This window comes from Populus nigra, chromosome 3, assembly GCF_951802175.1.
Source record: "Populus nigra chromosome 3, ddPopNigr1.1, whole genome shotgun sequence".
In the NCBI taxonomy this organism is placed as follows: Eukaryota; Viridiplantae; Streptophyta; class Magnoliopsida; order Malpighiales; family Salicaceae; genus Populus; species Populus nigra.
The window spans coordinates 15,167,876-15,184,065 of record NC_084854.1 but is presented as its reverse complement, the minus strand read 5'-3'; the positions used below and the strand labels follow the sequence as shown (position 1 = coordinate 15,184,065).

The 16,190-nt window shown below is 30.9% G+C and overlaps 2 protein-coding genes and 1 long non-coding RNA gene across 3 annotated transcripts; all 3 read left to right on the top strand.

Annotated features, from left to right (window-relative positions):
- Window positions 1-1,831: 1,831 nt before the first annotated feature.
- Window positions 1,832-2,637, top strand: LOC133688977 (uncharacterized). Its single transcript, XM_062108660.1, has one exon. It carries the CDS (start codon window positions 1,955-1,957, stop codon window positions 2,408-2,410), a length of 456 nt encoding a protein of 151 aa, XP_061964644.1. The 5' UTR covers window positions 1,832-1,954; the 3' UTR covers window positions 2,411-2,637.
- A 481-nt stretch (window positions 2,638-3,118) lies between these two features.
- Window positions 3,119-4,290, top strand: LOC133688978 (uncharacterized). The gene is made up of 2 exons (XR_009841239.1): window positions 3,119-3,168; window positions 3,576-4,290. It is a non-coding gene; the product is annotated as an uncharacterized LOC133688978 (long non-coding RNA).
- A 4,457-nt stretch (window positions 4,291-8,747) lies between these two features.
- On the top strand, window positions 8,748-9,530 carry LOC133688304 (copper transporter 5). Its single transcript, XM_062107741.1, has one exon. It carries the CDS (start codon window positions 8,928-8,930, stop codon window positions 9,351-9,353), a length of 426 nt encoding a protein of 141 aa, XP_061963725.1. The 5' UTR covers window positions 8,748-8,927; the 3' UTR covers window positions 9,354-9,530.
- The last annotated feature ends 6,660 nt before the right edge of the window (window positions 9,531-16,190 follow it).

Genomic DNA, 16,190 nt, shown 5'->3' with positions numbered 1-16,190 from the left:
AATTACACACAAATTTAATTCACAATTAACACCAATAACAATTAAAACATACAATCAATAACCCTAATTGTCTAATGAAGGCTCTATTACAACTGTTAGGTTTCTCAAAACATATACACACGTGGAAATGGTAAATATAAAATTTTTTAGAAGTCCCAATAATCTCATTAGACATATCTAGAGTTGTTTAAGGTCTATGTGAAAGTTATCGCAAATTCAAATGTTCATTTCAGCTTTGAATATTTGCTTCAAGATTGGGTTGTCTCACATCACAAGTTGTTCAAGTGTTCAATCTCTAACGTTAATTCAAACGAACCACCAGTAAAAAATCTCTTAAACCCTTTTTTGGAGAGAGAGATCGTTATACCTTAGAGTGTTAACTTTATTCTTTTGTGTTTTAGGTGTTTCTGTATTATACTCTGCTCATCTTTTTTCTTGGAAATAAAAGGCATAGTATTCTATTCATATAAAAACCTAAAAACCCTATATATGGCAAAATATTAATTTTCCCCTTAAATAATATCACAAATATTATTTAATGATAGTTTTAGAAATGTATTCAATCAATTTCCTAATTGATTTTTCTAGGTCTAGAATTGTAATCTCCTGTATTAATTATATTATAGTCCTCAATTTATAAAATTTTATTACTATCAAGTCATACTTAATTAATCATCCAATTTTAATTTCTGACCAATGGTTCAAATCCGTTATAAGATGGCTCAAATATAAATCATAATTCTAAATAAAATAGGATTAAAAATTAATTTATTATCAATTTAACAATTTTTTATTTATAATTTTAAAATCAAGTACAATGTCTAGCAACCTATTATGATTCCTCAAATATTAAAAAAGTCATAAGTGGTTTGACTTAACCTTTTAATGACCAGTTTCTCAATGTAATTATTATCTCTTCATCATGAATGTTTCGATTTAGATATTATACCATAAAGTATGTGTGCTTTGTTAAATCATATTCATACTCAACATTATAGTCATTGATTATTTGAATAAGATTTTGTAACTCTTTTCAAAACTTATTCTATATTGGTCAAAGATTTCACAATCAATACTATTTGAGAATAGATGAAATATTTTTTCTATTTCACATAGGATGATGAATTATCTCTTAATTACTTACATATCTTCGTATAGTTTATGTTATACCCAATATATATCATGTTACTCTTGATTAGAACAACATGTGGTTAGGATCATAACATAACACCTTATATATGATAATTTACTGATCTCAAGTCTAAATATCACTTACACAACTATCAGGTGAATATTTTTATGGACATAAATAATCTCTCCATATGAAATTCTCTTACAGGTCATTTCAGCATACATGTCTTCTGACAAACACCTATATATTAGTTTCAAGTATCCCATATACCTCTGTTGATAAGAGCAGTTGTTTTTTTAAAAAAAAATAATAATATGCATCGGTTTTAATAACTCTAATTAATATCTAGTATTAAAAAATATTAACTAGAAACATTTAAAAATAATGTTTTGATGCAATAAAAATCTTATAATTGTAATAATTTTATAATTTTCTTTGCAAAGCATTTTTGTTCTATTAAATTTATTTTTACTTTAAATTTATTAATTAAATATAATTAAATATTTAAAAAATTATTAATAATAAATATATTTTATATGAATAAAATCAATATTTTAGTGGGTGAACCCAAAAACAATCAAATAAAAAAATTCAGTGGGGTCAAAACATTTGTACGGTGCCCCTTGTCAATACCTGAAGAGGGAAAATTAAAACGTTTTTTCTTTCTATCAAATATGTAAATTATAAAAGAAGACAAAAACAGAGAGACTCCCCACATAAAATTCCTCTCTCTCTCTCTCTCTCGTAACAACTCAGAGACAAAAGAGAAGCAGACATTTGTAGAGGGAGTTTTATCTTCAATGTTCTATTCTATCAAAAGAAATGGCAGTTGCAAGCTCAGATACCCAATCACCTCCACTAGCAAAATCAAGTCCTCAACTTGAAGTAGAGTCAGTCAAATGCCACTCTTGTGGATTCACTGAAGATTGCACTCCTCCTCAAATTTCACGCGTTCGTGAGCGATACCAAGGCCGCTGGATTTGTGGGCTTTGTGTGGAGGCGGTTAAAGATGAAGTACTGAGATCAGACAGGCATATCTCCACCGAAGAAGCCTTAAACAGACACATCACTTTTTGCAAAGACTTTAGGTCCTCAAGCACTGATCCCCTGAATCAAACAGAGCATCCCATCCTTGTCATGAGCAGGATTCTTCGAAGGAGTTTGGATTCTCCGCGAGCTCTTCGATCCGATTCTAGCAGTGCTTTGCCTGCTGTTGATAAGATTGATGGGTCTTCCTTGGTTCAATCAGGGATTTGTTTCTCTGCTTTATCTCGTTGAAATTATGGTTAGTGTTCGTGTTGCATGCTAAAGCTCAAAACTAAGGTTCATACAAAAACAGAGGAACTCTGTGCTTGAATGATTATTTTAATAGGGTGGTCTTGTTGGTTAATTAAGCGTTATCTTAATATTTAGGAAAAAGATCGAGATTTTAGCTTTAATTAAGGAGTTTCATAGTATGTAAACATTTTATATGCATTTCTCAATCATTTGTTAAATTCTTAGAACTTTGTGCTTTTGTTCTATTGCTTGCTTGTGTTTTCTCTCACCATGTTGTAGAATTGGAAAGACCAACATGAATGATCCAGCAACTCAATCTTATTCACTTCTTTCACCAAGAAAAAAATAGTATATTGGCCATTGATAAATATTTCTGTTCATGTTCTTGGCTATTATAATTCACCAAACCTTATCTTGGAGTTCATGATTTAAATGGTGACATCGTAGATTGTACAGAAATATTTGGTGTCGAAGACAACGGAGCATTTCAATTCCGTTTTCAGTAATGTCTGGACTGTATTAAATTTTGTGTCTTGTTTGCATGATTTAAGGAAATCTCACAGATAATGCTTTTAATAAAATATGGTAATTCAAGAATGATTAGGTGTTTTTTTAGTGCTTGTCAGTAATGCATTATGGTTTAGTTGGAAATTGGAACGGACGCCATATAAGGAAAACTAAGTTTTTTTTTTTTTTTTTTTTTTTGAAGTTCGGTTCTCGAGACAACAATAGCCCCTCGGATATCAATTCCTCACCAGGTAAAACCGTAAAAGATTTCTTTTTAATGTAGCCTGTTAAATAAGTAAATACCAAGAGAGTTGTTTGGGTTTATGAAAATAGTCATTTATTAAAGTATTTTTTACACACAAATATATTAAAATAAAATTTTTTAATTTTTAAAATTATTTTTGACATCAACGTATTAAAACAATTCAAAAATATTAAAAAAATTAATTTTAAATAAAAAAAATTAAAATATAATGAATAACAAAAATAGATTGTTGACAAAATTCCTAGATGTTGTCATTGATAATAAAATTGGAGTCTGTTTGATATAGTGATTGATTTTGTGTTTGTGATTTTAAAAAAATAGTTTTTGAAAAAAAATACAGTTATTTTAATGGTTGCTTTACGTAAAAAAAACACCCTCGAAATCTAATAACAGCTAAAGCCCATGTCAGTATTTCCATTTGAGTTGGGTCTCCAGGAGTAGAGCACATTTCTTCTCAGGCCTTCATGCATGGGGGCTTTTTTTAGCCACGTGTCAATCTGTAAGGATTAGCCATGACAATAAATGCTCAGAGCTGGAGCTCTCCCTCACGACCCAGCTGTACATTCTGGATTGACATTGGAGACCAGATTCCTGGTTAGATGTGAACTGTTATGATGTAATGAAGAATGACAAGAGGATACGTGGGACAGGCTTGTCGGTGCCCCATCTTCATTTTGGTCAGGTTTGGATCGACGTTTTGGGTCATGTTTATCCTTGTAATAATCCTCAGGAGGCCATCTTGCAGTGCCGTGTTGCTGTATTCTCCTTGGTTTGGGTCATGTTTATCCTTGTAATAATCCTCAGGAGGCCATCTTGCAGTGCCGTGTTGCTGTATTCTCCTCGGTTTGGGTCGAGCGTGCACTCGTGGTTTCTGACATTATCTAAGATAATTCTGAAAGAACTTTGGTGCCTTGGAGATTCAATTTTTACTTCGCAAGACATTCTAATATATGCGTCTTGAAAGACTTGTAATTTTTTATTGCGGGATTTAAGGTTTCTGAGTTTCAAGATTTTGTCAAGTAAAAGCTTTTAAGATTCATTTTGTGTTCATTCATGATTGGTTTATGACATGTTAAAGTATTTATGAGTAGACCAAGATTTAATTTAAGCTTGTATCTTTTCATTAACCATGTTGAAGCCACTTTCCAGCAATCTCAAGGAGAGGAATGGATTAGGACATCGGTATATTAGGATAGCTATTTTTTGGCTTTCAATCTTTTTTAATGAAGTATTATCAAATTGCTCAACTATGTCTCAACTATTCGGTTTTTCATGTAAAGTAAAACAATAATATTCATATAATTCTTTTTATAAAATTGTTTTTTTATTCTCATGATTGTGTTCTTTTTAACTCTGAACAATTCTTAATTTTATAAATCTTTTAGAGAATTTAATTTTCAAAAATCTCAAAAAAACAATAATGTTTTCTACTTATATAAGTAATCTCTCATTAACAGTATTTTATTACACATACCACCAACCACCCCGAGATATTCATAATCACCCCCGAAAACAATTCTACATCTTTCATGGTCACCAGCCATATCATGTTGTTTGACCAAACCCCAAACAAACAAACTTTTTCCTCTTGTCTTTTTCAAACACACCATTCAATGTATACACACTACATGTTTTTCGACTTACAAGGAGTTAGAATGAGGTTATGAAAATATCCACACAACAAATTTGTTTTATGATTTATTGATATATTCTTTTTAAATATATATTTTTAAGGCAAGATTGAAATCATATTTTCTAGCAAATAGTGACAATGCAAAAACTATTTTCTAGCAAATATATATTTTTATCAAATAAGTCCATTCAGGTCTTGCTTATGCCCTTTCGTGCTGACTCTTTCATGTTAATTTTTTTTTTTTATGTATTTTTTTTCTCCTTTTTTTTTTTGTCAATTGGAATTTATGGTTTTTCACTTTCGTTAGGGTCTGTCTTCTTTTCCTTCTTTGCTAATTCAATATGTTTTGTTGAGCCTTCAGCTTGGGCTTGAGATTCAATTCTTCTTTTCACTCATTGGTTTCCTTGGGTGTTTAAGAACGACATTTGGCTCTCTCTATTTTTTTTCTTTTTTTTTGTTCTCATTTTACTGTCTTAACTACTTTCTTTTTTGAGTTTCATATCTGTGTTTGCCATTGTAATGTATGACATTGACTGCTATTTGTGGTTTGTTGTGTTGTTTTTCAGGAGTTGGAAGATATGCTCCCTGCTATGAGCAAGTCATTATTCGTTGCGTTTGGGCTGTCCCTTCAATCCGTTGCTTTCTTCGTGCCTTTTTACCTTTTCCTTGTGTTTCTCTTTTGGCCTCCTTACTTTCATGCTTTACAACCACTAATCAAGTTCCCGGTTTTTTCCCACACTTTTTAGATAGTTTTTAGATATATTGCCCAATCATAATCGAATAAATTTTTTAAAAATATAAAAAATGTAATAGGTTAAAAAATATCAAAGTTCAAGTCATTTAAATAGGCAATTTAAAGATTTATAAAAAAAAACAACAGCAATAAATAAACTGATAACAAAACAAGGAAAAAAAAAAGAATCACATCCGAATCTATTCGGATTATCAAACAACTTAATGTTAATCTAACTTAAAGGGAGAAAAAAGTCAAACTTCAAGAAAAAAAACACCAGCTAAAAAAAAAAGCAAGCGAATCTAAGCAAAACTCCTAAACTTAGTCTAATCTAAAAAAGTTGCAACTTGTTAAATCATGAACTCGAGTTCAATCAAGAAATTTAAATGTCATCCAATTTATTTTTGAAGGATTGAATCATTGAAAAAACTATTAATAAAAAAACTTGCAACAGAAAAGGAACAAAAAAATGGGGCTAAAATCTAATAGGAAAAAAATCAATAAGGATTAAATCTAAAAAAAATATTGCAAACAAAAGAATTGTAATTAAAAGAATTAGGATCAAACTTGAAAGATTAAAAAATCATAAGGGGTGAAATTGAAAATCATTTATAATATGGTGGATTATTTATAGATTAAAACATGGTAAGAGTTAAATATATATATAAAAAAAAAGTTGTCGAGGGTTAACCCAATAGAATCAAACAAAAAAAAATTTAAAAAGGAGAGAATTAAACCCAAAAAAATAAAAAAAAAGTTAAAAAAATAGGATAAAAAATAAGACAACATCAATTTAGAAAAAGAAAAAAAATGGGATAAACCTCTTAAATCTAGTCTACTTTCTAAAAGTCACATCTCGTGAAATGTTTTACCCAAATTTAATTAAGAAGCCTAATTCTCAACCAATTTAATTTCAAATGATGAGATTGGTAGAAAAATATTAATAAAAAAACTGCAAAAAAAAGAGGATAAAATTTGATAAAAAAAAACCCAAGAATGAAGCAATTTAATGAAAAAAATAAAAAAAAAATGATCTCAAATAAAATAAATATCGATTAAAAGAATAAGGATCAAATTTTAAAGATTAAAAAAATTATAAGGAATGAAATTAAAAACATTTGTAAAAACAAAGTAAATTCAGACAAACATCCGAAACATGGTCAAATCTTAAAAGCTCGCAATCTATGAAACTGTGGATCCGGATCCTATCAAAAAGTTTATTATAAAGCAATTTTAAAATATAAATTTTAAAACTTTTTCAAAGTAAAAAAAAAGAGATAACAAAAAAAAGCATCGAGTGAACCCGACAGTCAACTTGGGTCAACAAATTAAACACATAATCTAGGACATAAAATTGGGATGACCCTGTAAATAGGAAATCGAAAAAAAATACAGTAAAAAAATATTCAAAAACAAATGCTTTAAAAAAATGGAAGTCAACTCGTGTTAATCCTTTAGATCTAATACTCGGGTCATGAGACCGAGGTGACCCCATTAAATGCAAACCTGAAAAAACAAAGAAGCATGATTCTTAATCAAATGAAATTAAATCTTTAGGGACGGAATTGTAAAAAAAAATCCATTAAGAAAATGATTAAAAAAATAGCAATTAAAAGAATTAAGATCAATTTGACATAAAAATTAAATGAAAATAAATATCTAGGAGTGGAATTGGAAGAAAAAAATCAAACAAGAAAATGATTCAAAACAAAACAAATAGCAATTAAAAACCAAATTTGAAAACAAATCCAAAAAAAATCAAATGACTAGGGATTAAATCGAAAAAAAATTCAATTAGAAATAATCAATGTAAATAATTACAAATAAGGTAAGAGGAATTGAATCAAAAGAAAAAATAAATTGAAGGGATGATGATTTTTTGCATGGCTAGCACGCAATTTGAAAAGGAAAGAGAAGAAAAAGAAATAAAGAAAAGAAAAGCAATTTTTGGTCAAACCACCATACGCGTGCTACCCAGAGAGGAAGAGGATGCTGAGACGAATCAAATGATGCGAAGAAATCACAGTTACTACCACTAGAGCCACTCTCACGCACCTCCAGAAGACGACGTAGTGGCTGACGCATGTGAGGCATGTATCATCAGCTTTTTTTTTCTTTCTTTTTATTATTTGTACAAAACTGAAAATGCGTGTAAGACTAAATAATAATAACAAATAAACTGTGATGAAATTACAACCAAGCCCCTGAAGCCAAGGATAAAAAATTCAAATGGTATGGATAATGCAGTAAGTATACTGCTGTATCAAATATAAAAATACAAAAATACCCTTGTGCATAAGGTATTGAATTATTGTATTCAAGGGCTATATTGATAATTTCACTGTGCATTAAAAAACACAATTACCAAAATAACCTCACACAATCTTCAAAAATAACATTTATATCATAATAAAAAGACCACTTTCCTTCAAAAAAAAAACCAAGAAATAAAATAATAATTACACTATTATAATTAATAATAATCCTTGTCCCGGGATACAATAATATCACCGTCGCTGGAGGATTATTTTTGTTTTTGGATAATTGTTGTACAGAGTTGTTATAGGAATGGTTTCTTCTGATTGCTATTCTTTTTTAGATACATTTGTTTTTGACAGGTCCATTATTAATTATTTTCACGGCTACTAATAGATCAATTCGTTGATTTCAAGTTTCTTATGTTTACAGTCCTTTGTGATTTTTTCTTATTTATGACCTTATTGGTCAACACATCATTTATTTTTTTTTATTATTATTATGAGTATCCGATTCAGTTTATGTATATCTTAATTAATTTTATGAATTCTAAAATTAACGATTATATAAGTCTTTTATGATCCTGAAAAAATTCAAATCAATCGCGATTAAAAAAAGCAAATTCAAAATTTGGTAAATTTAACTATCCATCTTTAAGTTGTCATCTATTTGTTCTTACGTCTATTCGTTCAAGAGTTGGGCAACAAATGAATGGCATCTCTAGACGCACTTCTGCAAGGAGATTTTGCAGGCAATCACATCTCTACATGCACTTCTGCAACGAGATTAATAAGTATTTTATTGGAGATTGAACAATAATATAAAAAATTGGATGGGAGCGGGTAGTAACAGAAAACAGAATCATTGATTGTCCTGGTCTCCTGAGCACAATGGCCTAATTGTAATAATCGATATTTCTTTTACAACGGAGAGGCCAATAAAAAATAAAAAAAACAAATAAAAAAAAAAACATAGAGGTCTCCCTTTTCTATGATCTAACATCGGCGTCATTTCACATCCACCCAGCCAACTACCATTCATTCACAAAATCCAATAGAAAATATCGAAGCAAGGCAGCTTCTTTCTCCAAATCGATCATCCTCATCATAAAAGAAAAGGAAAAATGATGCACATGACCTTGTACTGGGGCATAAAAGTGACCCTCCTCTTCGATTCCTGGAAAACAGATTCTTGGTTCAGTTACCTCCTTTCTTTACTTGCTTGTTTCCTCTTCTCTGCCTTCTACCAATACTTGGAAGATCGTCGCATCCGATTCAAGGCCATCGCTGTCTCCAACCCTCCCCAGCAACCAACACCTGTCAACGCCCCTCTTCTCACCCCTAAACGACGCGCCAGTTCAGCCAAATTCGCCACCGCTTTGTTGTTCGGGATCAACTCGGCCATCGGGTATTTGTTGATGTTGGCTATCATGTCCTTTAATGGGGGAGTGTTTTTGGCTATTGTTTTGGGTTTGACTGTTGGGTATGTATTGTTCAGGAGTGGAGATGAAGAGGTTGTTGTTCTCGATAATCCATGTGCTTGTGCTTGATATCTATATCTTCTTTTATTTTCTTTCCACTAAATCTCAAAGCTCAATTTGTATTATAGTTGTTGTAAGTTTATTTGTTGTTTTTGAATTGGGGCGTTTCATTTTCAGATCTGAATTTGTAAAACAAGAATTATGGCTTCATTTGTCAATGAATTTCAGTCGTTTGCTTACTTTTAACCTCTGATTATCGTTGTTTGAATGATTTGTCAATTGTTGTCTTCTTTTGTTGATTTCATACCCTTTGCTCCTTGCTTGCCATGGAATTATGTTTTCTTTATTTCTTCACTAGGGAGATGGGGATCCTTCCAGTGTTGATATTCCCTACAAATAGTATACTATGCAATACAATACAATACAATACAATACATTAATGGCTTGTTCTACTCGCCTGGATTTTTTATGGGATATGAGTTGTCAGATCAAATCTAATTTTGTTGTCAATGATTCCATTAACAATCGAAAAGAGTTTCTTTTTATTGTTTAGTTCTAAGCCAGCAACCCAACGAACAGTTTCTTTTTCCATTTTGAGATTCAAAAACACAGCCTAGATCAAGATTCTCTGGCTCTCTCTCTAATTTTCGTCAGTCACGCTCACCCCTTCTTCAATTACTAGATGAACTAGTGACCACCACCATTAACTAATCATTCTGAACCGAACTCAATCAATGAAAACAAGAGAGCAGAGGCTGATTTGCATGAATGGACGTTAGAAAACTTGAAAAGTCATGGTGGAAAATCATCATCCCTGAACCCTTCATTTCCCCTTCTGTCCAGGTATGTGACCCCTTTTTTTCTATATAATTTGCTAGGTTTAATTTAGTGGAATTTGAACTGCTGTTAGGTTTGCCTAGCAAAAAGACTGTTAATTTTCCACTTGGAGGGTACCTACATATGGTGCAAGCAACTGCAAAAACCAACCTTGGCTTGGTGATCGACATCCTAGTAACATTATGGCGCATTGCTACCAGTAGATACTGAATGAAATAAAGTGTGGAAAGAAAACAGTTACTTTTGGGATTTTCTCATATTTGTTTTATGCAGCGGGAAGATCTTGCATATTGACTTTGGAGATTGCTTTGAAGTGTCAATAAACCTGGGAAAGTTCCCTGAGAAGGTATACTGCATTGCCATATTCTTCCTAATTAACAATGGTTCTCTTGGAATTTAAAAGGGTTAGTATGCTTGCGATGATACAATGTAGGTTCCTTTTCTCCTGCCTAGAATGCTTGTGATAGCCATGGAGGTTATTAGTGGTACAGGGGGGAGTTTCTGCTTTACTTTCGAAGGCATGATGCAAGTTCTTAGAACTGTGTTATGGGCTTATGGCTAGAGTGGAGGTAGTTGTGTTATGGCTAGAGTGGAGGTAGTTGTGTTATGGCTAGAATGGAGGTACTAATACTGAAATTGATTGTTCCATTTTGTGTTTCTGTGTCCCTTCTTATTTTGTCTTCTGAGTAACTTTTTTATTGATCGGGATCATTTTGCACTACAGCTACTTAATTTCTCACTGTCAATTAAAGTTGGCCTGGTCGGATACTTCTCAACTGCTCATTTCTCAGTCTCGGTTATTGGTTCTGGTTCTGCACGAGGAGGCTTGTCTTTCCACCCGACCCAATGTGTAATAATAAGGTTTGCTCAACTCATTGAGGCATTGCTGCTGTTCGCTCATGTAACTTCACCTTGAGAACTGTTCAGATGGACTAATGTGAGCTGGTGCTTGCTTAGGTTTGTGATGGAGAAGCTGGTCATGGTGGTGCATCTGATATTCTCTTGACTTTAACTAATCGTTAGTGAATATTTGATTAAAATTACTTTTAATTATGGCATTGGTGAATACTAATATTCTTGATTCTAGCGTAAATATATATTAGTTGAATAATATTTTTAATTTTAGCATTGGTGTGAATATTGCTCAAAATTTAATATTTCTACTTATATCAATAAATATATTTTCTTTGTGGATGTTTTAGTCTATTAACCTAAAAAATTGAAATTAACGGTCAAAATGTTTTTGTTTTGATTAATGAAAGAAAACAAGGTTGGGTTATTATATTTTTTTAAAAAATAGATATGTTTTTTTACAATGATTAAAGCACGCAAAAAATGCAACTTATGGTAATTTTCAACATTTAACAGACTTGGCCACGCGAGGTTTTCTTTTAAAAATAAAAATTAATGGAACCCCATTTAACAGACTCGCGCAAAACCCACGAGGAAACCTGATTTATGCACATGAAAAAGATACGGAGGCATACAAAAAACATGGGAAAATTCAAATTAAACATGCGACATCACTTGGTTTTTCACACGTGGGATTATAGCATGCAAGAAAACAAGCGGACCTTGGAGGAGTTTGAACATGCTGCCCTAAAACACAGAGAAGCCTTGAAAAAGAAACATCGTCGTCACCATGCGGGAGCAAAATACAGACTTCAGAAACGATAGATTAAGGGATCTTTCTATGCTTCAAACATCACTTTCATTGCCGAAGCTTATGCCGAGGAAGACAAGGCCTTGAGCTTAGAATCCTATACACAATAACGCATCAGCTCACTTGGAGATTGTTTTTACACACTTGCAATTGATCTTTGGAAACAAATAAAGTCGGTTTAGAAGCCACAACAGACATGCCAACAAAAAATATGTCTAAACTCTCAGACCAAAGCCTCATTGTTGTTTTTTTTTTTTTCCAGGAAGGAAATTTTATTTCACCAACACATTAAGATATCAACTCAAAAGTACAAATATAATAAGGAAAGGAGGAAATATCTTTACCTTCCTAATTGCTGTAAGGTTTGCCGATGGTTCTACTTTTTTCGTTGGACTAGAGGATGAATGTGCACTGCGCAGGCGAGTGGTGATTGAAATTTTTTATTAAATGTCATTTGGTGTGTTGGAGGATGATCCTTTCAAGTGAGGGAATTAATCTCATTGCCTCTTAGTAGTTGGTTATTAGGGGTGAGAAAAAAACCGAATAACTGATTAAACCGAACAAAACCAGAAAAAAAACAACAAAAAAAACTAAACAAAAAAAAAATCGAATTAACCAATTAAAAAATTATAAAAAAAATCAGGTTCGGTTTCGGTTTTCAAAGTCTAAAACTGATTGAACCGAACTAAACCGAACCGGTTCAACCAGGTCATTACTTAAAAAAATAAGTATAAATAAGATATTTTTTTGTAACCCTAAACTTAAAGTAACATTCTCTAAAAATAGTCGCCACTCCCTTTGCTCTCTACATTTCTCACTCTCTTTTCTCTTTGATTTTCCTCGGTACTCCACATCCCACAATTGTTAGGAATAGTTAGGCTCTTGCTGCTCCATGCTCATCTATCCTCCTATCACACCTTTCTTCATTTTTTATTTTAATTCTTTTAGTTCAGGGACGCCTTTTTTACTTTAACTTTTGCTTTTAACCTTGTAATTGTTATGTAATTTTTCATACCCATGTAACCGAAGAAAATTGTTATGTCAAACTAGTAAAAGGTTTTTTTTGTGATTTTCTTGATGTTGGTTTTTTTGTGAGGACAACAATTAAATATCGGGTTTGGTTATTTATTAAAGAAACTGAGTATAAAAATACCACACACTTAATTGATGGTGTGGATCTATGTAAAAATTTATAATTGGTTTCCTCTCGTTCTAGTTTTACATTTGAATAATTCATATATTTTGATCTTCATTTTTTTTTCAATCAAATGGCTTCTTCTTCTTTTTTTGTATTTTTTACGCAGAGATTAATTTTTGAGCAAGGATCTAACAAAAAAAAAGTTAGGGTTGAATTTCTGGATATTATCCTGTTTGGCTTGTTGAAAAAACCAAGATTTCTTAGAAAATAAGCACAAAGCTATGAAAATAAAAATAAGACGAACTAGTTTAAATGGTTTGAAAGGAAAAAAAACCAAATCGAACTGAATATGGTCGGTTCAAACTGGTTTTCAATTCGGTTCAAAAACTTTTAAAAAAATAATTTTAGTTTAATTATTTATTTTAACTCAAAACCAGACTGAATTAAAAATACACACCAACCAGTGAGAAGGTATATGTGTGAAGTGTTAGTATAATTAATTGATAGGGGAGACAAATATGCAGGGGACGAAATGAGGCAATTAGGCATTGGAAATGTGTGATTTTTTTTATATAAAAAAAAAAAACAATGCATCTACTTGCATTCATCCATGGTCATTGCTGCTATCTTCGAAAGGATTCTGGATCTTTTTGTCTTTGAGGAAGTGAAAAATGTGAAGAGTTACAACCTGGAGGTAAGTGGGGAAAACTTCTTAATTACTCGCTAGATCTTTGTCTTCTTGGAATTTTGATGATAAAGATCATCACTTTAAGGTCAAGACAACAGGTTGGAGATAAGATTGATTTGGCTTCATTCTTGGATGGAGGTTGTGATTTGTAGTGGAGGCCAGCCATGGAATTTTGGGTGGAAGGAGAAAAAGGACCATGAAAAGGGTGGTGTTGTTTACAGTACTGAGAAGAAGGGAACAAGATGTTAATTGTTTTTTAATTTCTTTTTAATGGGGATGTTTTTGTCCTTTCGAGAACATTTTCTAGTGATTAATATAATATTGATCCCACTTACTTCTCTCATTTTCTCTCCCCGTTATCCCTCCCCATCAAAAAGCCTAATATATTTTCTCTCCCCGTTATCCCTCACCACTAAAAGCCTACTGTAGGCAGTAGGCTTTTTAGTGGTGAGGGATAACGGAGAGAGAAAATGAGAGAATTGAGTACATTCTCAATCTAAAAAAAACATATTGGGGTATTATTAAAATGTTTTTAATTAAAAAAAAACTATGTAAAAATTAATTTGACATGACTAGCAACTTAATAACTTTTAAAAAAATTCAAATAATCGGTAAAAATATAATATAATTTTAAAAAAATAAAGATGATATTGTTTTAATATTGAAGTAATAACATATTGGATCGACTAACATCAACTCGAGTTAACCTGATAAATTTATGACTCGGATTATGAAACCGTGATAATTCTATAAAAATTAAATTTAAACAAATTATGAAGCTCAATTCTTAATTAACATAATATTAAATGATAAAATTAAAAAATATATATTTAAAAAAAACCTGAATCAACCTTAGTTAATCTATCAAACCAACAACCTGGGTTATGAAACTAGGATACCCTCAAAGAAAATAAATCAAAATAAATTATGAAGTCTAATTCTCAACCAACCAAATATTGAAGGAAGGAATTGAAAAAAAAATTAACTAAAAAAACATAAAAAATAATCTGAGTTAACTGGGATTAACCCACCAAATCAAACTCATGATTTATGTTATGAGATTGGGATAATCTTGCATGAAATAAATTGAAACAAATTATAAATAAACACAATTTTAAAGGATAAATTAAAACAAATCAAAAAAAAAAAAAAACAAAGCATTACACATTACTTTGCAAAGAGGTGAACAGTGAATTCAATTCATCTTTTGAATTTTTGTTAATATATCCAGCCATGGATAATCGGTTAAGCTACAAATCTTACTAGGCTAGAAATCAATAAGATTAATGCACTAGTCATCATTGCTAGCAATTGTCCTGTGCATGCTATAATGAGATGCCTCATGGAAGGGCTAGCGTTTTCATAAATCCGTATATTCTTTAGTTCAAACTAGACGTGTATCCGCGTGCTATGCTGCAAGTTTATATTATTTTTTTTCTTAAAAAATAAAAAATTAGTACTACAAGCATCTTTTAAATAAAAAGAAAACTTTACGACTATAGCGCTGAGTAATTAAATAAACTCGTTTTATTTTAATTAAGTGAAAAAAGCTAACAATAATAAAAGAATAATAAAAAAATGATGATAATAACTTTATAAAAATACCTTTTCTCAGGAGCATAAAAAATGTTGATCAATTTTTTTTTGTAAAAAAAAATGTGGGTCAACTCAACTCAGGTTAATAGGGATCAATTATATATGATTAATTAGAATTGAATGATGAAATCAAAAATAAATAAAACTTTTAAAAAATAAGTAGAAACAAACATTAAAAATAAAAAAAAAATAAGAATTGTATTTGAAATATTAACAATAAAAATGATCAACATGTAATTAATTTACAGGGAAAGAGAGAGGGAAAAATAAAAAGTGACACCAGCTGTACTCGATGAATTTGGTAATAACAAGAAACTGGAGTTAAAAGACCATCCCTGGATGCATGATTTATTTATTTTTATTTCAAGGATAATCTTATTATTTTACTGGATTTAAAAAATTAGAAAGATAAAAATACTCCTCCTCTTCATTAATTTTAAATTTCTTGACTTGTAGTGTGACCAGATCGTTTTAATGTGCTTAAAAAAACTAGAAACAAAAACACTTATACCCCGAGTTAATTATATTATTTAATGACTAATGTCTCAAGTGAAAAGATCTAAATTACTGAAGATTCAATTATAACTGCTCTCGTGTTTATTTATTTATTTTCTCTTGAGGCCTAGACAATTCAAATAGCCACAATTGCACATCTCCAATGCAATGCTTCTGCTTCTCCCGCTGTACTTGATGAAGGAGACCGATTCAATGTCAGCCAGATACCTTTGAAATGAAGGCAAATTCATTTCAGAAGAAATTAAAGGATAATGGAGGGACCTACGTCCTTCTTTGGGCAATTTACAGCTTATGCTGCTCGTCGTTGATTAATATAATCATCTAGGCTTATTCTCTGTATAATTTAAAAAAAATAATGCTATTAAATTTGAACTAAAATATAATTTATATTATTTTTTAAATAAAAGCTTTTTGATTTTAAAAATTTTTCATACCATATAAAGAATCAATTCAGTTTAAAAATTTAAA

What these genes read in the sequence shown, in the direction of transcription:
- LOC133688304 (XM_062107741.1), top strand. Translation starts at nt 8,928, where the DNA reads ATGATGCACATGACCTTGTACTGGGGCATAAAAGTGACCCTCCTCTTC.
- LOC133688977 (XM_062108660.1), top strand. Translation starts at nt 1,955, where the DNA reads ATGGCAGTTGCAAGCTCAGATACCCAATCACCTCCACTAGCAAAATCA.